We start from the raw sequence: 19,452 nt of genomic DNA, 5'->3' as shown, positions 1-19,452 counted from the left end.
CCAGAAATATTGTGATAGATTTTTAAGCCCATATCGCCCATCCCTAATACAAACTCACAATTTTGAGTTATGAAGTATACAGAATAGTGAGATAGAAGTTTAGAATTCCAGGATATAAATTGACTATTTTTTTTACTCAGAATTGCAAGTTTATATTCCACAATTCAGATTTTTTTCCCCCTCAGAATTGTGAGATATACGTATACACACACACTATCGATATATTGTGCACCCCCACTTAAAACAGACAGAGTATGCCCAGTTATAATGGTACAACCCTGCCAATTAAAAATGAAAGCAGCCTGTATGTGGCTGTCTTGTGCCGTTTTAACGTTCTGGTATTTGGAAACGCTGGATCAGTGAACTTAAATGAGAAAATGTCCATCAGGAGTGAAAACTGTTTGAGGTGAGGAATAGTGAAAGGAAGAGAGAGCGAGAGGGAGAGAGGTGTGAGTCTTGTGATTTCTAAGCTGAAGGACATTTAGGCAGGTGAGAATGAAATCGTTGAACTGTGGACACACACCTACTGAGAATTACACACCGTTAAGGCTTGTCTAATTTGAGACAACCTACTTGTCTTTCTTGTGTGCATTCGCAGGCACATAAACAAACAGAGGAACAAACACACAAGCATTGCTTTGACGTTATAGATGAGCACAGGAGACTATAGACTGACTTACTGTGTGTGCGCTTTCATTCTTTGTCAAAATCCCAAAATTATGTCTTATTCTAGTCCAAAAATACAATCAGCCTTTTTGGTGTTTGAAACTGCAGCCTATGGATAACCTAGATTAGATTAATTTTCACCACAAGGCTACTTCTGAGTCATTGGACCGAGATCTCCCTCCTAAAACTTGAGGAGCAATTCTGGCTAAATGTCACAAGAAGTACAAAACAACTACGGAAAGATAAATGGTGGTCAGAACTGCTTAGACTCGGATATTGTACTCAAAAATCTAACACATGCGGCAGTTTTGACGACTGCCTGACACAAAATGGATGACAGCTTAAAATGCCATTGATTCAGTCAAACATTCCCATTTATCAAACTGAATATGCAATGTCAGCTCTCAGCGACGTAACCTTCAATCCTTGTGGACTTGAATTCGATACAAAGCAGCATATAGGAAGTATCCGATGCGCAAACTAACTTTTGAGTTCGGCAAAACACAAGAGCATTAGAACGGATGATACGCAGTCAACATATCGAAATTATTCAAAACGTTTCAAGCAGCAGTATCTGATTATTACGCACCACACAGACGTGCACACACACACACACACACGGTCACGGTGTCAGCACACACTGAGATGCGCGGCGGTTCTGACTGTGCCCGTAGGGGAAGATCAGTTCCGGTAAGTGGGTTACGGCGGTCCTCTCCAGACAGCGGCACAGCAAGCAGCTAAATGATCAAACAGAGGAGGATTTGCCTTCTGTTCAGGGGGATTGGTAAGTGGAACAGGGCCGTGAAACATATACTACAATTAGTCTGGAATCTTCCTTCCCCTAGGTCAAAAGGATTACGTCAGGTTTTTGTCAGGTTTCAACCATGTTAGTGAAGTAGTATTAAAATGAGGTAATAACATACTAGTGTATAAAATAGAAGCATTTATACTATAGCACACATAGTACGACTATTTATAATATACTATACTAAATGCATTATATTTAATTATATAGGCTACTAGTTCTCTTACTAAATTTCTATTGTTCTAATATATTTGTAATTATATATATACATATATATATATATATATATATATAGTACAATGTTGCTATATTATATACTTAATTTATAATTATATGAATTTATATATTTAATATGTTGTTATTGTACATGTTGCTACTGGTTTATGCTATTATTAATTACATCTCTTTTAATATATATATTCACATATATATATATATACACATATTTACATATATATAAAGTTTCAATATATATTTACTATATATGTTGCTATAATCTATACTACGTTTAGTGCAACTATACAGTATATTAAAACATTCAACAAATTTAATAAATAAAAATATAAATACATTAAAACAATACAAATATTCTAAAAACTTATACTAGTATATGATATAACATGTAGAACATTATAATACATTATATATAACATTAAAAATACAACTATAAATAAGATAAAACAATGAAAGAATTATAGTAACATAAAATGTTAAAATAGTAAATAGAGGTTACACTGTTTCCATGATTCTATTTTTAAGAAACTATGAGAATTGAGACACAAAATGATGGTGAGAACAATTGAGATAATAGTAAGATGCGAAAAGTCACAATCTCAGGTCACATGTGTAAAAACACCAAATCACATGCTTTATACTCCATTGCTTTATTTTTACTGAGCAAAAGGACTCGCCGTGTGGTCAGTGCTATTGACACCCGATGCAAAAAAGTCACAGTTTAAATTAATGCAAATAAAATATTTTCTGCAGGACATTTTATAGCATGTAAGGAGAAAGCAAGAGATAAAGTAAGAGAGAGAGAGCAACAAGACTTTTAGGGTAACGCCTCCAGCTTTCATTTTAATTAGTTTGATTGTGCATTAAATCATCAGATCCTGAAATAATAAGAGAACTGCACCTTTCCTCTCTTTCATCACCATCCTAAGGGTTGTTCCAGAAAAATATGTGCCACAATAAAACTGGCCTGTATAGAGGGACTAAATTTATACCTTGTATTTAGCAAGACATTTCAGGACGTTTCTCTTAGTTAAAGACCCAGGGAGGGTGCCTGGATCCACAGCTTCTTATATGCGTTTGATCTAATCGGAGTTCTGCGACTAGCGTAGTGTTTTAAAGGCTGAAGTCGTAGCATCCGATCCATCATGGTCCGAGGAGGGCTGCCCACTGGCTGGACAATACGTCAAGCAAACACCCCAATGATTCTTTAGTGACTGATGCCAGTGTTCAAGAGTTTGTGTAACTGGAGGTAGATGAGATGAGCACTGCTACCAGGGATCAAACCTGCAACATTTGTGTAAGCAGCCTGTATCTTCACTACTGAGCTGATATCTGTGTCATTCAGATTTACAGCACATGCTTCTGGGCATTTAACAGCACAGAGATAGAGAGATTCACTTACTACTTGTATGTCTCCGAGCGGATGTACTCAAAGACATGAGAGACACCCAACTGGAACTGGTCTGCGATGGGAGTCACCCAGGAGTTATTCTCAGCCTTAAACACCTGTTTTGGGCCGGTCAGGTCCAGGTTACCTATAGACATAAAGAGAGAGCAGAATCTGACATAAAGGGAAGGATGGAGCAAGTAAGATCAGATAAGGAGAGGAGGGGAGACGAAAGGAGCAAAGAGAAGAGATTATGAGAATCAAGAAAATCAGAGTCAAGGAAAAAGACTGAGAAGAGACCAGATCAGACACAATAAAAAGAAGTCACGAGAAAAGACAAATGAGCTGAGAAAAGATCTATGACATGGAAGATCAAATGAGAGAAAACAAACATGACAAAACAAGAAACTAGTAGAAACTACTTGAGATGAGAACTGAAGAGACCAGATTAAATAAAATGAGATCAAATGAGACAAAACATAAATAAACGAGAGAAAAAAAGAGAAGAGACTAAATACAAAAATCAAATAAACAAGAGAGAAGAGACCAGATGAGATGAGATGAAATAAGACGAAACATAAATAAGACGTGAGATAAGAGACCAGATTAGATGAAATAAAAAAAGAGACAAAATAAGAAACAAGACATAAGAGAAAAGAAGAGACCAGATGAGATGAGTCTTGAAGAGACCGGATGATATTATATAAAATTAAACAAGAGAAAAGAAACCCAATGAGATGAAATTTGATAAATTAGAATAAAATGACAAAACAAGAAGAATCGAAAGAAGAGTAAAGAAAATTCACTTGCGAGAGAAAAGATGAGAAAAGCTGAGACAAAAGAAATGCAATAAAAGGGAAGAGTCACATGAGAGAAGAGAAGAGACCACATGAGACAAGAGAAAAAAGAAACAAGATGAAAAAGAGAAAAGAAAATTAAATGAGACAACAGAACAGACAACAAGAGGACATGAAGAGAAGAGACGAAAGAAGAAAAGAGACGAGACGAGAAGAGATGACGCATAATGACACAAGACCAAAGGAGAAGCGGTTCACAGTGTGCAGATGAAACAGTACAGGTCAAAGTGCTAATGTGGCTCATCTCGGCTCACAAGGGGGCTAATTAAATAGTTCCTGATTAGCAAGTGTTGAGCGGCCTGTCAAAGAGAGGGTGAAATTAAACCTGGACCCCGGCACACAATGACACACCTCACAAACGCAGTCAGACACGACCACTGGTGTAAATCAGCCCTGAATCTACAATACATAGACGACAGACCTAAATCGACAACTATTTCAGATCTCAGCGCTCGACCAGACGTCTTCTTGCTTTGGTTTCTGTCCTCTTCCTCTTCTCATATAACAGTTTAAAGCATCAGCTTTACACATGAGATATTCTGAATGGTAAAGACTGTCTATCGGTCCTCTTTGCACACTCTCGTTCACATCCTTTTCTCTTTTTTTCTCCTCTCCTTTTTCCTTCCTGCTTTTGGCATGTGCGCTTGGTTGCTCCTTGTTAGCCGGGCTCTTCTCTCTCACACATACACACGGCAGCGGTGGTCTTAACGAGGTCGGTCTGTGGAGTGGGATTACAGGGACATGACAGAGGGGTCCTAATAAGCTACACACAGGAAGAGTCTCCCCTACAGAGTGCACAGGACAGAGACCTGCTGACCAGAGCGTTCACACACACCTAGAGCGCAAGTAAACAACTGGCAATTGCTAAAACACTACATAACTCATGAAACTAAAATTTGGAAAGAATATGAGCGCTGTTCGCCCATGCAAAACTCTGTCACGGTGCTAGTGAGTGGTTGAGGGCATTGCTATGTGCGTACTAAACAGTACTGAGAAGTTTTTGAAGTGTTGCAATTAGGTTGTTAGTATACAATCCATAATCATACAAGCATCAATAATTTATATACAATTTTTACCAATAGAAAAAAAAAATTACTTGGGAACTCACGCAACAGACTGAAATTGCTCCATAAACACAGACTCATTGTGCAGGGCCACTGATTTTGTATAGAAGGACATTTATATGACACTTAAGGTGAATCTTGACATAATGCTGGAATACTGGTACACCAGAATCATAGATTAAATTGTTGGAATGGAACAAGACAGGAGGAAAACTACTGTCAGAAGGGCAGTCAGTATATGTGTGTGTGTAGGTTTTCCTAAAGTGAAGGCACTCAGGTAGAGAGGAGCTCAACCTCGGTTGACCCCAGCAGTTTCACTCTGTGGGTCAGTGAGGTGTGATCCAACCCAGAGCCTCCAGCCAATCACACAAAAGATGACAATTCTGTAGCCAATTAGAGTCCAAGGCTGTGCCTGGTGTGCAATGTGTGGATTTGGGATGGGGGGGTGGGGGGTTAATCGAGGAGCCTGGCTGTGTAAAGTTTGCATTCCTATCAACCAATCATCGCCTTTGTGTTTTAAGGCCAGGCTTTGATTGGCTGGCAGGATTATATAAATGAAGTTGATCCAGAATGTGTTGAGCACAAGTCCACGCCTTACCAAGTTCAGGAGGCAGAACAGTGAGTCTGTTCCCTTGAATGTGAAGTTCCTTCAGCTGAGACAGATCTCCGATCTCTTTGGGTAGAGATATGAGGTCATTGTCCCTCAAACTCAACTGAAAAAAAAAAGAAAAACTGTCAATATTTAAAGAATTTATTTTGAATACAGCATGAAATCAAAATAATCAACCATTTCAGCCATAATCAACCATTATTTTTTCAAGCATGTGACTCTACAAAAATAAGTTTAGAATCTTTCATCATTTTTTGTCATATTTAAAATATAACTAAATATAATAAAATGTATAATAACATTTATAATAAATTTCATCTATGATCCAATAATCAATCTTATTTACTTATTAATCCTGCCTATTACTCTGTTAATTCTATTCTCAAACATTCTTACTAATCTTATTACATTACATAAATGTCCCTTGTCTTATTTATTTATGTGATAACCAGAGCGTGATTTATATATTAATGTGACTCTAAAAACAACATATTTTAACATAAGTTAATAAATACATTTTATAATCATATTTTCAAAAAATTTTAAATATTAAATTTTTATAAATTCAACATGGATAAAATCAAGCCCCTAAATTATATTTCACTGAATATTCAATTTGTCAGAAAAGTCACATAGTGGAAGCTATATGTTTTGCAAATATTGTTTCATCGGGTTTTTAATATTGCAACATGGTTTTCATAATCATAGAAAATAACTTCAACTCTATATTTTTAACTCTAAAAACAAGCAAACACAGCATCTACATTAAAACACTGTACATTACATTAGAAGTCTTCATGGCAACCTGTGGGGTGTAAAAGCAGAGAAGTGCAACTTTTTGGTCTTGCTGCTTTACTTTCCTAGTGCAATTTCTTGTCCCATAGCAAATGCATTACTATATATGTGATTTTTTAATGCTTTAACAGACTGTGGGGCAAGTTGAAATAACTTGCGGTGGTTACTGACAGCTTCTCATAACACTTGCATTCTAAAAATCACGGGTGTAATTACACCTATATTTCAACGCAACACCAAACCAAAATAGTTGAATATTATTTTCAAGTTCAAAGTTGTAATTATCAGCTGTTTTATGAATCCGTGACCCTGCATTGAAGATCAGCCTCTAAATCACCTCTCATCGCATCTGATACCGAACACTCGCTGTGGAGAATAAATCCAACACACACGGCACAGAGCGCCGCCACAAAAGCAATTGATTTCAGAGGGAATTTAGATAAATTACTCACTATCTGTAGCTTGGCCAGCTTGCCGATGTCTGGGGGCAAAATCTCAAAATCGTTGTCACTGAGATAGAGCGCACGGAGGGTGGCTGAAATGAGATAGAGAAGAGTGTGTGTGTGTGTTTGAGAGAGAGAAGTATTGCAAACACTGATCAATAGAAACGGTCATCTCTGATTGATACAGCATGGCTGCAATATTAGACTCAAGTACACATGCAATATCAACAGATCGAACAGATCAATAGCATCAAATGCACACTCCCACTGTTTAGTTGAGCACCACATGGGATAAACACATTAAAGCAGTAAACAATTAAATAAATGTAAAATAACGATTCAAAATAGAGCCACAACTAATATGTATTTTGATCATTTGGAACTGGGATTTTTAAAAAGCCCCACCAACTTCCTGTCCTTTCAGTGTTCTGATTGGCTAAATAAACAGCAACAGCCAGTCATATCCATCTCAACTTGCTTTAGAAGTCAATATCACAGCTGATATGACAGCCACTCCAAACAGCGGTGATAAATGGAGGTTTGGGAGGGTGTGTATGAGTGTGCGTGCGTGCGTGTGTGTGTGTGTGGTTAGAGATCAGAGACCTTGATTAATGTTAAGATGGTGCTTTCATTATGTGGCTGCCATTAAAATAACAGGTTATTAGAGCCCATCACTACTCATCAGTGTCCTCTGATGGGACCAGCTGATTGGACTGATGAGGAATATGATGATAATGATGAAGATGATGAAGCTAATGCTTATTTTGTTTGCATATTGTTAGTAGGTTGTCTGGTTCTCATTGCAGTTTATTCTGGCAAAGAACCGGCGCCTGAAATGCAAGCGACCACAGTTCGTTCTTGTTTAAGTGGGTAAATCTGAAATCAATAATCCCACAACAATAAACAAATGGAAATTAGTGGAAAATTTGTGAATTTGCGGTCACAATTTCCAGCCGTCTAAAAAGTTATCAAGCACAGACACAAAACCCACTACGACAAAATTGGTAACGGCAATTACTTTCCTTTTATTTAAATAAGGAAAAACTAATATCTCCAAAACTATTTGTCAACACTCAGTTTTTTTTATATATATATATCTAATAATCAATAAATTCTTAAAAGAAATAATCTAATAAATATTGCTTCATCAGACCAAAATGCTAATAAAAACATTAAAAAGACTAGGAAGTGCAACTTATTCATACCTTTTTTTTATTATTTGATGATTAGAAGTTCAAAAGAACAGCGTTTATTTAAAAAAAAAAAGAAATATTTTGTAACATTATAAAATTATTTCCTGTCTCTTTTTGCTTGTTTCTTTTAAACAATCAAATTCTTTTAAAATCCTTTTAAAGGATTCTTTTAAAATCCTATTGAACCCAAAACGGTAATGCAATTTAATTCTGTAAATTAAAAAAAAAAATTAGGAATTTGAAAAAGAAAGTTTATGCTGTCATAAAGGTAATATTCCAGTCACTAAAGCAAAAGCAGTACCATTTTTAAATCAAATTTTAACTCTGTTCAATTAAAAACCTGTGCACGCTGATATCCATAAAATTGCTAGCTAAAATTTGTATAAAACATTCCATAAGTTGTCTTTAGTTTTGAATGATTAAAAATATCAGGTTATACCAGTAATGCCTAGTGTGTGCTTACTGAGGTAAAAGAAATTCCCAGGCAGTGAGGACTCGTTCAGGTTGTTGTACGTCAGATCCAGAACCTCCAGCGCCGGAAGAGATCCAAACCCTCGAGGAAGAGTGCTCAACCTGTTCATCCTACAAAACAATAAAACGCCATTTTAACCAAATCAACAGCTTCAAACACAAATTCAGACACACGTCCACTCACAGACACACACTTATAAAACACCCGTCAGTTTTTGACACGGGGAACCCATTGAAAATCCATAGCAGACTTACTCAGAGACATGAGACAGAGACAAGCAGTCCGCACAGATCCATCTCACTGATTATGATTGATATTTCAAACACAGCACAGATTTATAACCCAGCTCAACAGATCTACTCACATTTAGAACATAAATACAAAGGGGTCCAAAAGTCTGAGATCAATTGTGGAAGTGTGAAAGCATGCGCTTACATTTAGAATTTTACTAATTTAATTCAACATTTTAATTACAAATTATTAGCATAACCATTTGAGTTAAAAATCAAACTGGAAAATAATGCAAGAATGTCTTGCTCTTTGGTTTGTCCCACTTTGTTTTAGTGAGTGAAACTCATTCACTCATTAAAGCTAAAAAAATAAAAAATTTATGTCATGTACACTTCTGTTCATAATTTTTGTGTCAGAATGATTTGTTTTTTTTAAAGAAATTAATACTTTTATGTAGCAAGGCCATGGTACAAACATTTATAATGTTAAAAAGATTACAATAATCTATAATCAAATAAATGTTGTTCTTTTGAACTTCATAGTCATCAAAAGAATGCTGCAAAAATGTCAGTATCAACAAAGTTTTAAAGCAACTGTTTTCAGTATTGATAATAATAAGAAAGGTTAATCTAGCAACAAATTCACATATTAGAGTGATTTCTGAAAGATTTTGTGATGCTGAAAACTGGATACAAAACAGATATTTTAAATGGTAATATTTCACAATATTACTGTTTTACTGTCTTTGTGATCAAATAAATGCATCCTTCAGACATTCAAAATGAATACAAACACTTTGAACAATATTGTATATTTGAATCCCAGATTTTCAATATGGTCTCAGACATTCACACAACACTATTAATAACAAAATAACAAAAAGTTAACGTTCCGCAAGTTCACCAATATTAAAAATGTGTCTGGTCTGTAAATGTTAAAATCACAATCGCCCTTGAAAGGTAACAGATTAAATTTTAGCTGGAAAACTTCCGACAGAGAACATGGAATCTGAAATTAGAAGTGCTCAAGGTGCCCGACGACGCAGATAAAACAAGAGAGAGAGCAAGAGAGAGAGAGAAAGAGAGAGAGTGGGGCACCCAAATCAGATGCTGATTAACTCTTGCTTATTTAAGCGTCTGTCCTCCATCTCTTTTTTTTTCTTTCTTTCAAATGACACTTGTTTGCCGTGAAGACTCTGAAACTTTAGCAAAGGATTTCAAAGAAATAAACAAATTGATTCCACCACATGTTTGTGAAGCAATTACCAGAGAAAAGGAATTGTTTTGACAAATGAGATCAGGATACCGGGCGGCCACATGCTCGCACACACATCCGCACATTTGAGTCAGGAGTAGCGGCCGGGAATACAACGAGCCGGCTTATGTTTTCAAGATTATGTGTAGAAATGGTGCGTCTGACAGCAAATCGATAAAAATGTGCACCGTCAGACGCGGGGCAGATTGTGCCGCGCTTTAATCCTGCGTGACATTGTAGATGCTCCGCCCTCGGAGGGAAAGGAGAACCCTCGGGATTCGGGTGGGGCTCAGGTGGACTCCGAACACCAGGGAATGACCTTATGGCCAGGGATGAAGAGAGTCAGAGAGGAAGGAGAACAAAGAAAGACAGCAACGCTTATACTGTCAAAGTGAAAAAAGATGGTAAAGGAGAGGAGATGGAAAAAGAGACAAATCGAGAGGAAGCAAAAAAGCAAAACAAGGGAAAAGTAAAGAAGACAACAAGAAGAGCAAAACAGTATCAGAAGAGATGAGGAGATAAGAGAAGAAACAAGAGGAAGGAAAGGGGGAGGAAAGAAAAAACTAAAAAATGCAGAGATGCTAAGAGAAGAAAGGTGACAAAAAGACAAGACGACAAGAACTGAACAGACAAAATAAAACAAAAAAGGGGAGGAGTGAAAAAAGATGAACATCAAAAGAACTGAGACAAGTAAAAAAGACAAGAGTGGAGATAAGAATAGACAAGAACAGAACAGAACAGACAAAACAAAGAGAAGAGAAGAGAAGAGAAGAGAAGAGAAGAGAAGAGAAGAGAAGAGAGATGCAAAGACGCGAGATATCCAGAAAATAAAGACAAAATTTGAGATAAGAAGAGACCAGATGAGACTAAACAAATTATGAAAATAATAAAAATAAAAATAAGGAGGGAAAAATAGACAAAACATGTTGAGAAGAGACGAGAAAACAAGTGATGAGACATCAGACTGACCCAAGGTTGAGATGTTTAAGTTTCTGCAGGCTACTGATCTGGGTTGGAAGCTCCTCAATCTGATTATTGAACATGTTCAAAACTTCCAAGTTCTTCAGGTCTGCAATGTTTGGAGGCACAGCTAAAAAGAGAGAGAGAGAGAGATAGTGAGGGTAAATAAATGACTAAATAAATGAGAACAACTTCAGTTCTGATGCTTTCATCAGTCTCATCAATCAAAACATTTCAATTGACTGTATTCTAATCACCAAGGTAAAGCATTCTCAAACGAGCGACGAGGTCCGATGATCAGAGACCGAAGGTTTTCTGATGACCTGCCGAGGTTTAACGACTAATTATGAGAGTCAGCGGATAGACGTCCCGTCTTTGATGGCTCAATAATGGGTCACTCCCCCAGCGATAAATTTGACATTTTAATGATGGAAACCTTAGCATAACGGATCAGCAGCACCCCTCCCTCCCCTCCCACAAGGCCATCCTGCCCCTTTCTGCTGTCGACAGAGATCGATGGGCCGAACAGGCGCTCTATCCGATTACTGGCTGATCAATGGCCCCTCATTACGGAGGAGGAGAGGTGGGAGAGGTTTACACAAACAGCATGACACGAATACCTCCAGAGAGATCAACGAGAGCTGCGCCGCCCCAGACACGGAGGAACAAATGATTCAGCCGTCACGCAGACAATTCAAAACTACAACAACGAAAGCACATGCTCTTACAGCACTCTTCAGATCATGTGTTTGCTAAGAAACATTGGTATAACTTCATATGAAACATTCACAAATAACTAATTCATTTGTAAACTAATAGTAAATAGTAAAATAAAATGGTAAAATAAATGATTACTAATTCTACTTATTACATTTGTTTTATAATTATTAATAAATGAATTTCTACATTCAAATGAGCAACTAATTGCCTGATAATACATTTATATGCAACTATTTGAATGGAACTTTGAATACTATAACAGTGAAAGTGTTTCAAAAATGTAATTTTTTTCTAAATAAAAAAAGTCATAAGTTGTTGCGTCCTTGCTTGCTGAGTATTTTTCAGTCTGACCATCCAATTCACAATTTTGCATCTATTCTTCGACCTTTGGACTCAAAAAAAAAAAAAAAAAACTGGAAGCATATGATTTGTTTCCCGATGTCTCAACGGAACTGTAAATGCACCAAGAGACACTGAAAAACACTGAACCCTTCGCCCCATGTCAGGGTCCCTGTACTCGTTTCCAAATGACACACAAGATTGATCTCAGTTCTGCCTTCTCCATCCTTAAGACACACGCCTCCACCAGATATCTACACTTTATCATCTTAAACCACAGACTGGGCTCAAAAGCGCCACGGAGTTGTTCCATCCACAAAATCTGGTTGTAAATACATTGTTTTAAATGTGTGTGTGCCTTATTGGAGGCTTTAAAACAAGCAGAAAAGGCTGATGGTAATAGAACAAAGAATATACGGCTATACAGAGCAGAAAGGTTTGGCCCTCTCTCCTCTCGGTCTCATTACCTGAGCTGCTGCCTGCCCCGGCCGAACAGCAGCCCTGCTTTACTCATGAGCCACTAATGAAAGGCTTCCAAATGTCACTGTAATTCCTGACTACCCTGAAAAGTTCAAAAGATGGCAGATTCCCTGTCTCTGCTCTTTAACCAGGCAGGATGAGAGAGCGGAGAGGAACAGAGAAGGGGAAAATGCAGAGTGGCGAGGAATAGACAAAAAAATAATAATAATAATACACTCTCTTATCTTCTATAGAGTGGAGTCCATGAACAAACAGATGAAAAAAATTTGTGTTAAAAAAAAAAAGATTACATTTTTTTTTAAACAATTAATTATTTTTAAAATTAAGAAGAAATATTTATGATTTATATTCATGACTACACACATCAATCAAATTTAGAGTTTAAACATCATAATATCTTTTATAATATTCTGAATTTCTTAATATATATTTAACTTCACATTTATTTATATTTATTTGTAAAAAAAAAAAAAAAAAAAAAAAAAAAAAGTTTTTATTTTTTTGTGGTTTCAGACTTTTGGACCTCACTTTATAACCATAGTTTAATTTTTTCCCTCTTTATTTAAATCAGCTATCGATGCAGAAACAATTTCCTCATATTCAAATCGTATTAAAAGGCTTTGAACATTAAAAAAAACTATAATAACAAAGTAATATTATGAGATCTATATATATATCTATATCTATATATATATATAGATATAGATATAGATAGATAGATAGATAGATAGATAGATAGATAGATAGATAGATAGATAGATAGATAGATAGATAGATATCATATTTATTTTTATAGTATACATATAGCTGTGTAGAAAATGCTTCTTTGAAAAGATTTAAAATCAAGAAGTTAGAGGTAACTGTGGCAAAGGAAAAATCAGTGTTAGGGGAATAAAATAAGATAAAAAAAGATCATATATTATAATATAATATAAACTATTATTATATTATGTTTGTAGTTACACAAAATCAAAATAGAAGCATTCTGCTGGTGACCTCGTGCTTCTGGACTGCATTAAGGTGTTTTTTCTCTTGTTTAAACCAGCCACATTCAAGTGGTGTGACCTGTAACAGAATTAGTAATTTCCTCATCTTCAAATCTTATAAATCGTATTAAAAGGCTTTGATCATTACTACAGATGCTACCTGACAGATATGTGCATTATCACACCGGGATCTTCGTGGAGATTAAGGGAAAAGCTTCCTGCATAAACAAACAAATCCCCGACCAAACACTTCCTGTACAAATCAGATGAGCGTGAACATGGCTCAGAGCGGTTAACATGGACCCAAAAGATTATGTGGGAGGGGAAAACAAGATCCAAACTACACTGAAAAACATATTTCTCCTAATAATAACTATCTGAATAACTTTAACTTATGCAGACTAACTTTAAACTAATATGTAAAGGAAAAAATTAAGTGACTGTTTAAAGATTGCAATGCAGATGACACTAACTACTAATCTTCACTCTTTTTTACTACGGTACTTAAACTGAGCAAGCTATAAACTCAAACAAACACTGATCAGTAAAGGCAAGACAGCCATCTAGTGGAGTTTACAAGTTCTTTCAACAATCCTCATGAACCTGCAGTATCAAACATTATTAAAATTGTAAAATTGTTAAATATAATGCAATAAAGCAATTCAATACTGCATAAAGTGTGCATGTAGCTATATCTGTGCAGTATAAATAAATTAAAAGAAATAAATAAATGCAAAAAAAAACTTTTCTCTTGAGATATGAAGAACTTACCACTCAGCTTGTTGTGGCTCAGGACCAGTTGGGTTATGTTGGATAAAGTGACTACAAAACAAAACAAAAATGACACGTTTAGTTGATGATGTCATTGCATGATGACGTCAACGTGACGACGCCACCAATCTTCTGCCTCAAAGTTATAAAGTTACTGTAAATAGAGACAATTTACTATAACAGCCAACTGGTCAGTGTAAACAAATAAGATTCATTACCCACACTTTAATTAACATTGACACAACATAAAACTTTAAACTAGTAGAGTAACCGTTGACTGTCTGCAGACTCACAAAGTCCAGGAATATCCAGCAGGTTTGATATTCCTCTGTCACACATGTCCACCTCCGGTATATTCTTATCCCGACTCTCCTCCACTATCTTCTTCAGAGACTTTGACATTTTCTGCAAGAAAATAATAGCAAATACAAGACCCGAATCAGGGAATCTTATGAGGAGAGTCTTCCCACTTTTGCCTCAAATATTGGTTCAAATCCAGTCATTACAGGCCTATAAAGAACTCGCTCAGTATTTACCTAACTGTACGGAAAATACACTAACATGCGGGGGAAACAGAAAACAAATATCCCAGTCCTCAGGGCAGTTAAACCAGATATTTTTAAAGCAGCAAAGTCGCTCACACCCAACCGGAAGTTGATAGTATGTCTGTAAAAGTCTCGCATTCCATCCATAAAAGGGTATTTCCGTTGTCCAGAGCGAGGAAAAGGACGTCAGACAGAATTATGTTCCGTTGTCCAATTAGCTGCTAGAAAATCGTCGGGATCGTTGATAAAAGGCACAGATTTGTCCAATCAGAACGCGCTCCGCTGCAACAGTGCGTATCATTCGACCAATCAATGAAAATTTTGAGGAGACGTGTGGAAAAGCATTCTGCCAGCCACCACAGTGTGTGTTCAGAGAATGCAAAAATAATGTTAGACTTGTTTCTGGTTAAATACTAGCTTTAAACCTGTTTGATTACAACACTAATTTACTTGTAATATTATAGGAAACTGTAGAGGCGCCTACAAGGTAAAAATTTAATATATATGTATACTATAAATTTAGTCAAACATTATTTTATCCATCTTCAGTGTTCTGAATATGAGTTATTTTGTTACCATAGCCTATTGGTTTATTACTATCATATATTATTCTAAATAAAATATTTCACACCAAAAATTAATTTCTTTCTTTCCAATATAATGACAATTACTAAAATAGCCAAAAACTGAAATGAAAATTTACTAAAAAAAATTTAAACATAAATTTTAACGTATAAAACAATAAAAACTAAAAACACACAACAAATTACTAAAACTTTAACTGAAATTAAAATGAAATTGGAAATGGAGATTACGAAAATAAAAAGGAATTCAAAATGTTAAACAAAATTATAATATCTAAGTTACACTAAAATATCACTGGTTGTTATGCCTCTCTGTTTTTTTTTTTAATGATTTTAAAATAATTAATTATATACAGTACTTTAACATACACAAACAACACCTTACAACAAGCGCTACCAACATCCAGTGTGTATTTATGTAACTATATAAATATTATATTTACCTCAATATGAATCTATAGAAAGAGACATTAGGGAATCCAGCAGCAGGTGTGGGCAGCTGTTGTCTGCCACCCAGATCCCCTGCTATTTCCTACCTTCCAAGGGAGACACATTGTTTAGACGTCTGTACAAGGTGGAAGAGCAATTGGTCTTCTCCTTCTGGCATGGGGCAGAGGTACGGCGACACTTCTCTCTTCTCTTGGGTTCCTGTCGTCCCAGGTGGGACCATCCACAGACTGGATCTTGGTTCTTCCCTTGCCTGTCTCTCTCTGTCTGTGTCTGGTTCTTGCAGGGTTGATCATTTCTATGGGGGACTGAAAAACAGTGGCTCTATTTATAGGCTCGATTATATTTGGTGAGTGGCAACAGATGCTTGAGCATGGTTGAACTTTGCTTTGCAGAGCAGGAGTTCTGGATTCCAGGGTCAAGGTTTGTTTATGCTGTAAAATCTTTAACCAACACCCTTCGTCAGAAGCCAGTGGAGATCGGACAGAGTCAGACATGGCATGAGGGCACGGGGAGGTGTGTTTTATCAGAATTAAGGAGCTGTAAGCACTTACACTTGCCCAAAGTGAGCGCTGAGAATGTATGTATGTGTTCTGCGGTTTGATTTATGAGGTGTTCTCAAATTATGTGCCTGAGGAACTTACTGTACCACGAGTAGAGCGGACCACCAGCATATCACTGAATCTGAGCTCTGGTTTTGTCTGGAATGAATGTGGATTTTATGGCTTGCAATTGTTAGGTTTACTGAGAACATTGGTTGAAAATGATTAATTTTATGTTAATTTATGCTATTTAAACTATTGAATATCAGTCATTTTATTGCCATAATGGATTTTTACCATGAAATATCATGTTGTTATTGCATTAAAAATAAATTTACAATAAGTAAAACCAGATGTAACTTTTTTTTATAAAATGGTCAGGAATATGTCCAAATCAGGGTTATAGTGTAGTAACTTAAAGCAGAATCTAGAATTCAAACCACTAAAGAAACAATCATTACTTGAAATAAAATAAAAAATTATATAATAAAACCCAAGTACTTTTGTTAGTTGCCAAGGCAACATTCCTCATTTTAATTTAGTTTTAGCCTACTTGATTTGCTAAAATAACTCAAACTGAAATAAAACAATAATACAAAATACAAACTTGAATAGAAAAAATGATAGAAATGACAAAACACAACAAAATTCATAAAACTAAAAATGGAAAATCTAATAAAAACTAATTTAAATATAAATAAAAACTATAAAAGTATCTACTGTATAATATGTATATATATATATATATATAATAGTACTAAAATAACACTAAATAAAATATTTAAATAAATAAATATGTATGTATATATATGTGTATGTATATAAAACACATTTTTTTGGTCAACTCTTAATTTTATCTACATTATTATAGACAGAAAATATAAATTCTTCACTGCATCGTTAGCAAATGTCTCCCGAGGCTCTTTTCTTGCACTGTTTCCAAGGTCAACACATTTTTATTACTCATAGCTTCTCATGAACTTTGACCCTGTTCAGTTACGGAAAAACCATTATAAAATTATTGTGAAAATTGTGAGAAAGGCTTTAAAACAGATGGTAATGTCTCAAAAGCTCTGTTGATCAGACTGCTGGGCCACTTTTCCCAAACATTTCTTTGACTTTGATGGGAGCATTTTGCAGAGTTTTTGAAAAAAAGAAATGTTTGATTGCTTCTCTATATAGAAGCATTGCATGAAGAAAGCTGAAGGCTGTCTCCCTCTACAGACCCATTAGCACGGTCCGATCTGCTGCACACAGCTTTCATCTCCCTCCGAATGTAACATCTCTTTATTTTCACCGTAGCCTCTGTCTGTGTCAGGTGTGTAAAGTATAACGCATCAGAGTAGGCAGTTTGGATGAAGTCCAGAGCTAAGGATATCAGACAGTGAAAATTTACTAAACACAACTTTGTATGCATGTTGATTTGTGTAGTAAGAGACCCTCACACTTCAAGAGATTTTTCCATTGAAAAAAATCCAGAGAAAAACCACAAAAACAGATCTTTTTGGCAAAATTATTTTATGACTGACCCTCAAAAAAAAGCCCTGACTTAAGAACATTAAACAAGAACTTCATGAAACATCTTTATTTTCCAAAAAGGCATTAAAAATACATACATAAATTCATTTTTTACACAATAATCTACAAATAATGGTTTATATTGAATTATTTATGTGACTGTTTACATGATTGCAAAGTGTGTTCACAAGTTTCTGTGTGTTTGTGCGTGCGTGCGTGCGTGTGTATGTATGTATGAATATATATAATTTTTTTTATTTCTTCTCAGCTGCTCCAGGTGAGTCTGAACCCAGACGGGAGAACAGCAGACTGAGCTGAAAACTTCACAAACACAAGGTTTGAAGAAGCTCTGAAAGGGGCGATATTTGTCTCCTGCAAAAAAAAAAAAGCAAAGGACAATTACATATCCATCTATAATTCAAGGATACACACACTACTGATGCAAATCTTTTGGCTGGTAAGAATATTTCATGTTTTTGAAAGGAATCTGACCAAAGCTGTATTTATTTGATCAAATACACAGTAAAATATTGTGAGATATGATTGCGATTTAAAATAACTCTTTTCTATTTGAATACATTTTCAATGTAATTTATGTCTGTGATGCAAAGCTGCATTTTCAGCATAGTTTCTCCAGTCTTCAGTGTCACATGATCCTTCAGAAATCATTCGAATGTGCAGATTTGCTGCTCAAGAAACTTTTCTTATTATTATCAATGTTGCTTTGGATTTATGTGGAAACTGATATACAATTTTTAGGATTCTCGGATGAATGGAAAGTTCAAAAGAACAGCACTTATTTGAAATAGAATGAAAACGAATCAATTTCATGTGTGTTTGCTAAATACATTTTTTCATTTATAAATTCATAAACAGCAATAGTAAAAAATACAATGTATGGTCAAAATTATAGATTTTTATTTTATGGCAAAAATCATTAGGATATTAAATATAGATCATGCTTCATTAAGATATTTTGTAAATTTCCAATTTTTGATTAGTGATATGCATTACTAAGAACTTCATTAAAGGCGATTTTCTCAGTATTTAGATTTTTTTGCACCCACAGATTCCAGATTTTCAATTAGTATCTCGACCAAATATTGTCTGATCCTAACAAACCATCAATGAAAAGATTATTTATTTCAGCTTTCAGATGATGTATACATCTCAATTTCAAAAATGTACCCTTATGACTGTTTTTGTGGTCCAGGGTCATATATAGTAATACAAATGCTATTTATATATTTTTTTCACACATACCGTTCCACAGTACGGCCCAACAGCAGGTGAATCAGCATCCGGTCCATCATACAGCTTCAAGAAGTTGTTCTCACAGTCTCCTGGATCATCAATGCTGATCTGGTTGAATGTGACCGTCACCACCCTGCCGCTAGGAGCCCTGATTCCCCACTCACAGGAAGTGCCGTTGGGGTAAGTGCCAGGGTAGTTTGGACTGGCGAAAGAGCCGTGGTCTCCATATAACACACCACCACAACCTGGACACACAAAAGAAACGCAATTAGGACTGGAATAAAACCTTTAGCAG

General features: G+C 35.6%; 2 protein-coding genes across 3 annotated transcripts in view; both read right to left on the bottom strand.

The window, feature by feature from the left end:
* The window catches only part of LOC113042546 (ras suppressor protein 1), a 32,334-nt gene extending 16,199 nt beyond the window's left edge, over positions 1–16,135 (bottom strand). Inside the window, exons 1-8 of one of the 2 annotated variants that reach the window (XM_026201478.1) lie at positions 15,933–16,135; positions 14,561–14,672; positions 14,268–14,318; positions 10,981–11,101; positions 8,518–8,636; positions 6,871–6,953; positions 5,612–5,726; positions 3,108–3,240 (exon numbers count right to left, since the gene is read on the bottom strand). In XM_026201478.1, the coding sequence (XP_026057263.1) occupies positions 3,108–3,240; positions 5,612–5,726; positions 6,871–6,953; positions 8,518–8,636; positions 10,981–11,101; positions 14,268–14,318; positions 14,561–14,672; positions 15,933–15,950 (752 nt within the window). In that variant the 5' untranslated portion in view covers positions 15,951–16,135. Of the gene's footprint in view, positions 1–3,107; positions 3,241–5,611; positions 5,727–6,870; positions 6,954–8,517; positions 8,637–10,980; positions 11,102–14,267; positions 14,319–14,560; positions 14,673–14,803; positions 14,961–15,932 lie in introns of those variants that run through there. The other variant, XM_026201479.1, reaches the window with a different exon arrangement.
* A 1,758-nt stretch (positions 16,136–17,893) lies between these two features.
* LOC113042545 (cubilin-like) overlaps positions 17,894–19,452 on the bottom strand; it is a 41,283-nt gene continuing 39,724 nt past the window's right edge. Inside the window, exons 65-66 of the mRNA XM_026201477.1 lie at positions 19,167–19,402; positions 17,894–18,275 (exon numbers count right to left, since the gene is read on the bottom strand). Of these exons, the coding sequence (XP_026057262.1) occupies positions 18,168–18,275; positions 19,167–19,402 (344 nt within the window). The 3' untranslated portion in view covers positions 17,894–18,167. The remainder of the gene's footprint in view (positions 18,276–19,166; positions 19,403–19,452) is intronic.

The sequence above is a fragment of the Carassius auratus genome, chromosome 24 (assembly GCF_003368295.1).
Source record: "Carassius auratus strain Wakin chromosome 24, ASM336829v1, whole genome shotgun sequence".
Taxonomy (NCBI): Eukaryota; Metazoa; Chordata; class Actinopteri; order Cypriniformes; family Cyprinidae; genus Carassius; species Carassius auratus.
Note: the sequence above shows the minus strand (reverse complement) of the source record. Positions and strands in the feature narration are given on the sequence as shown.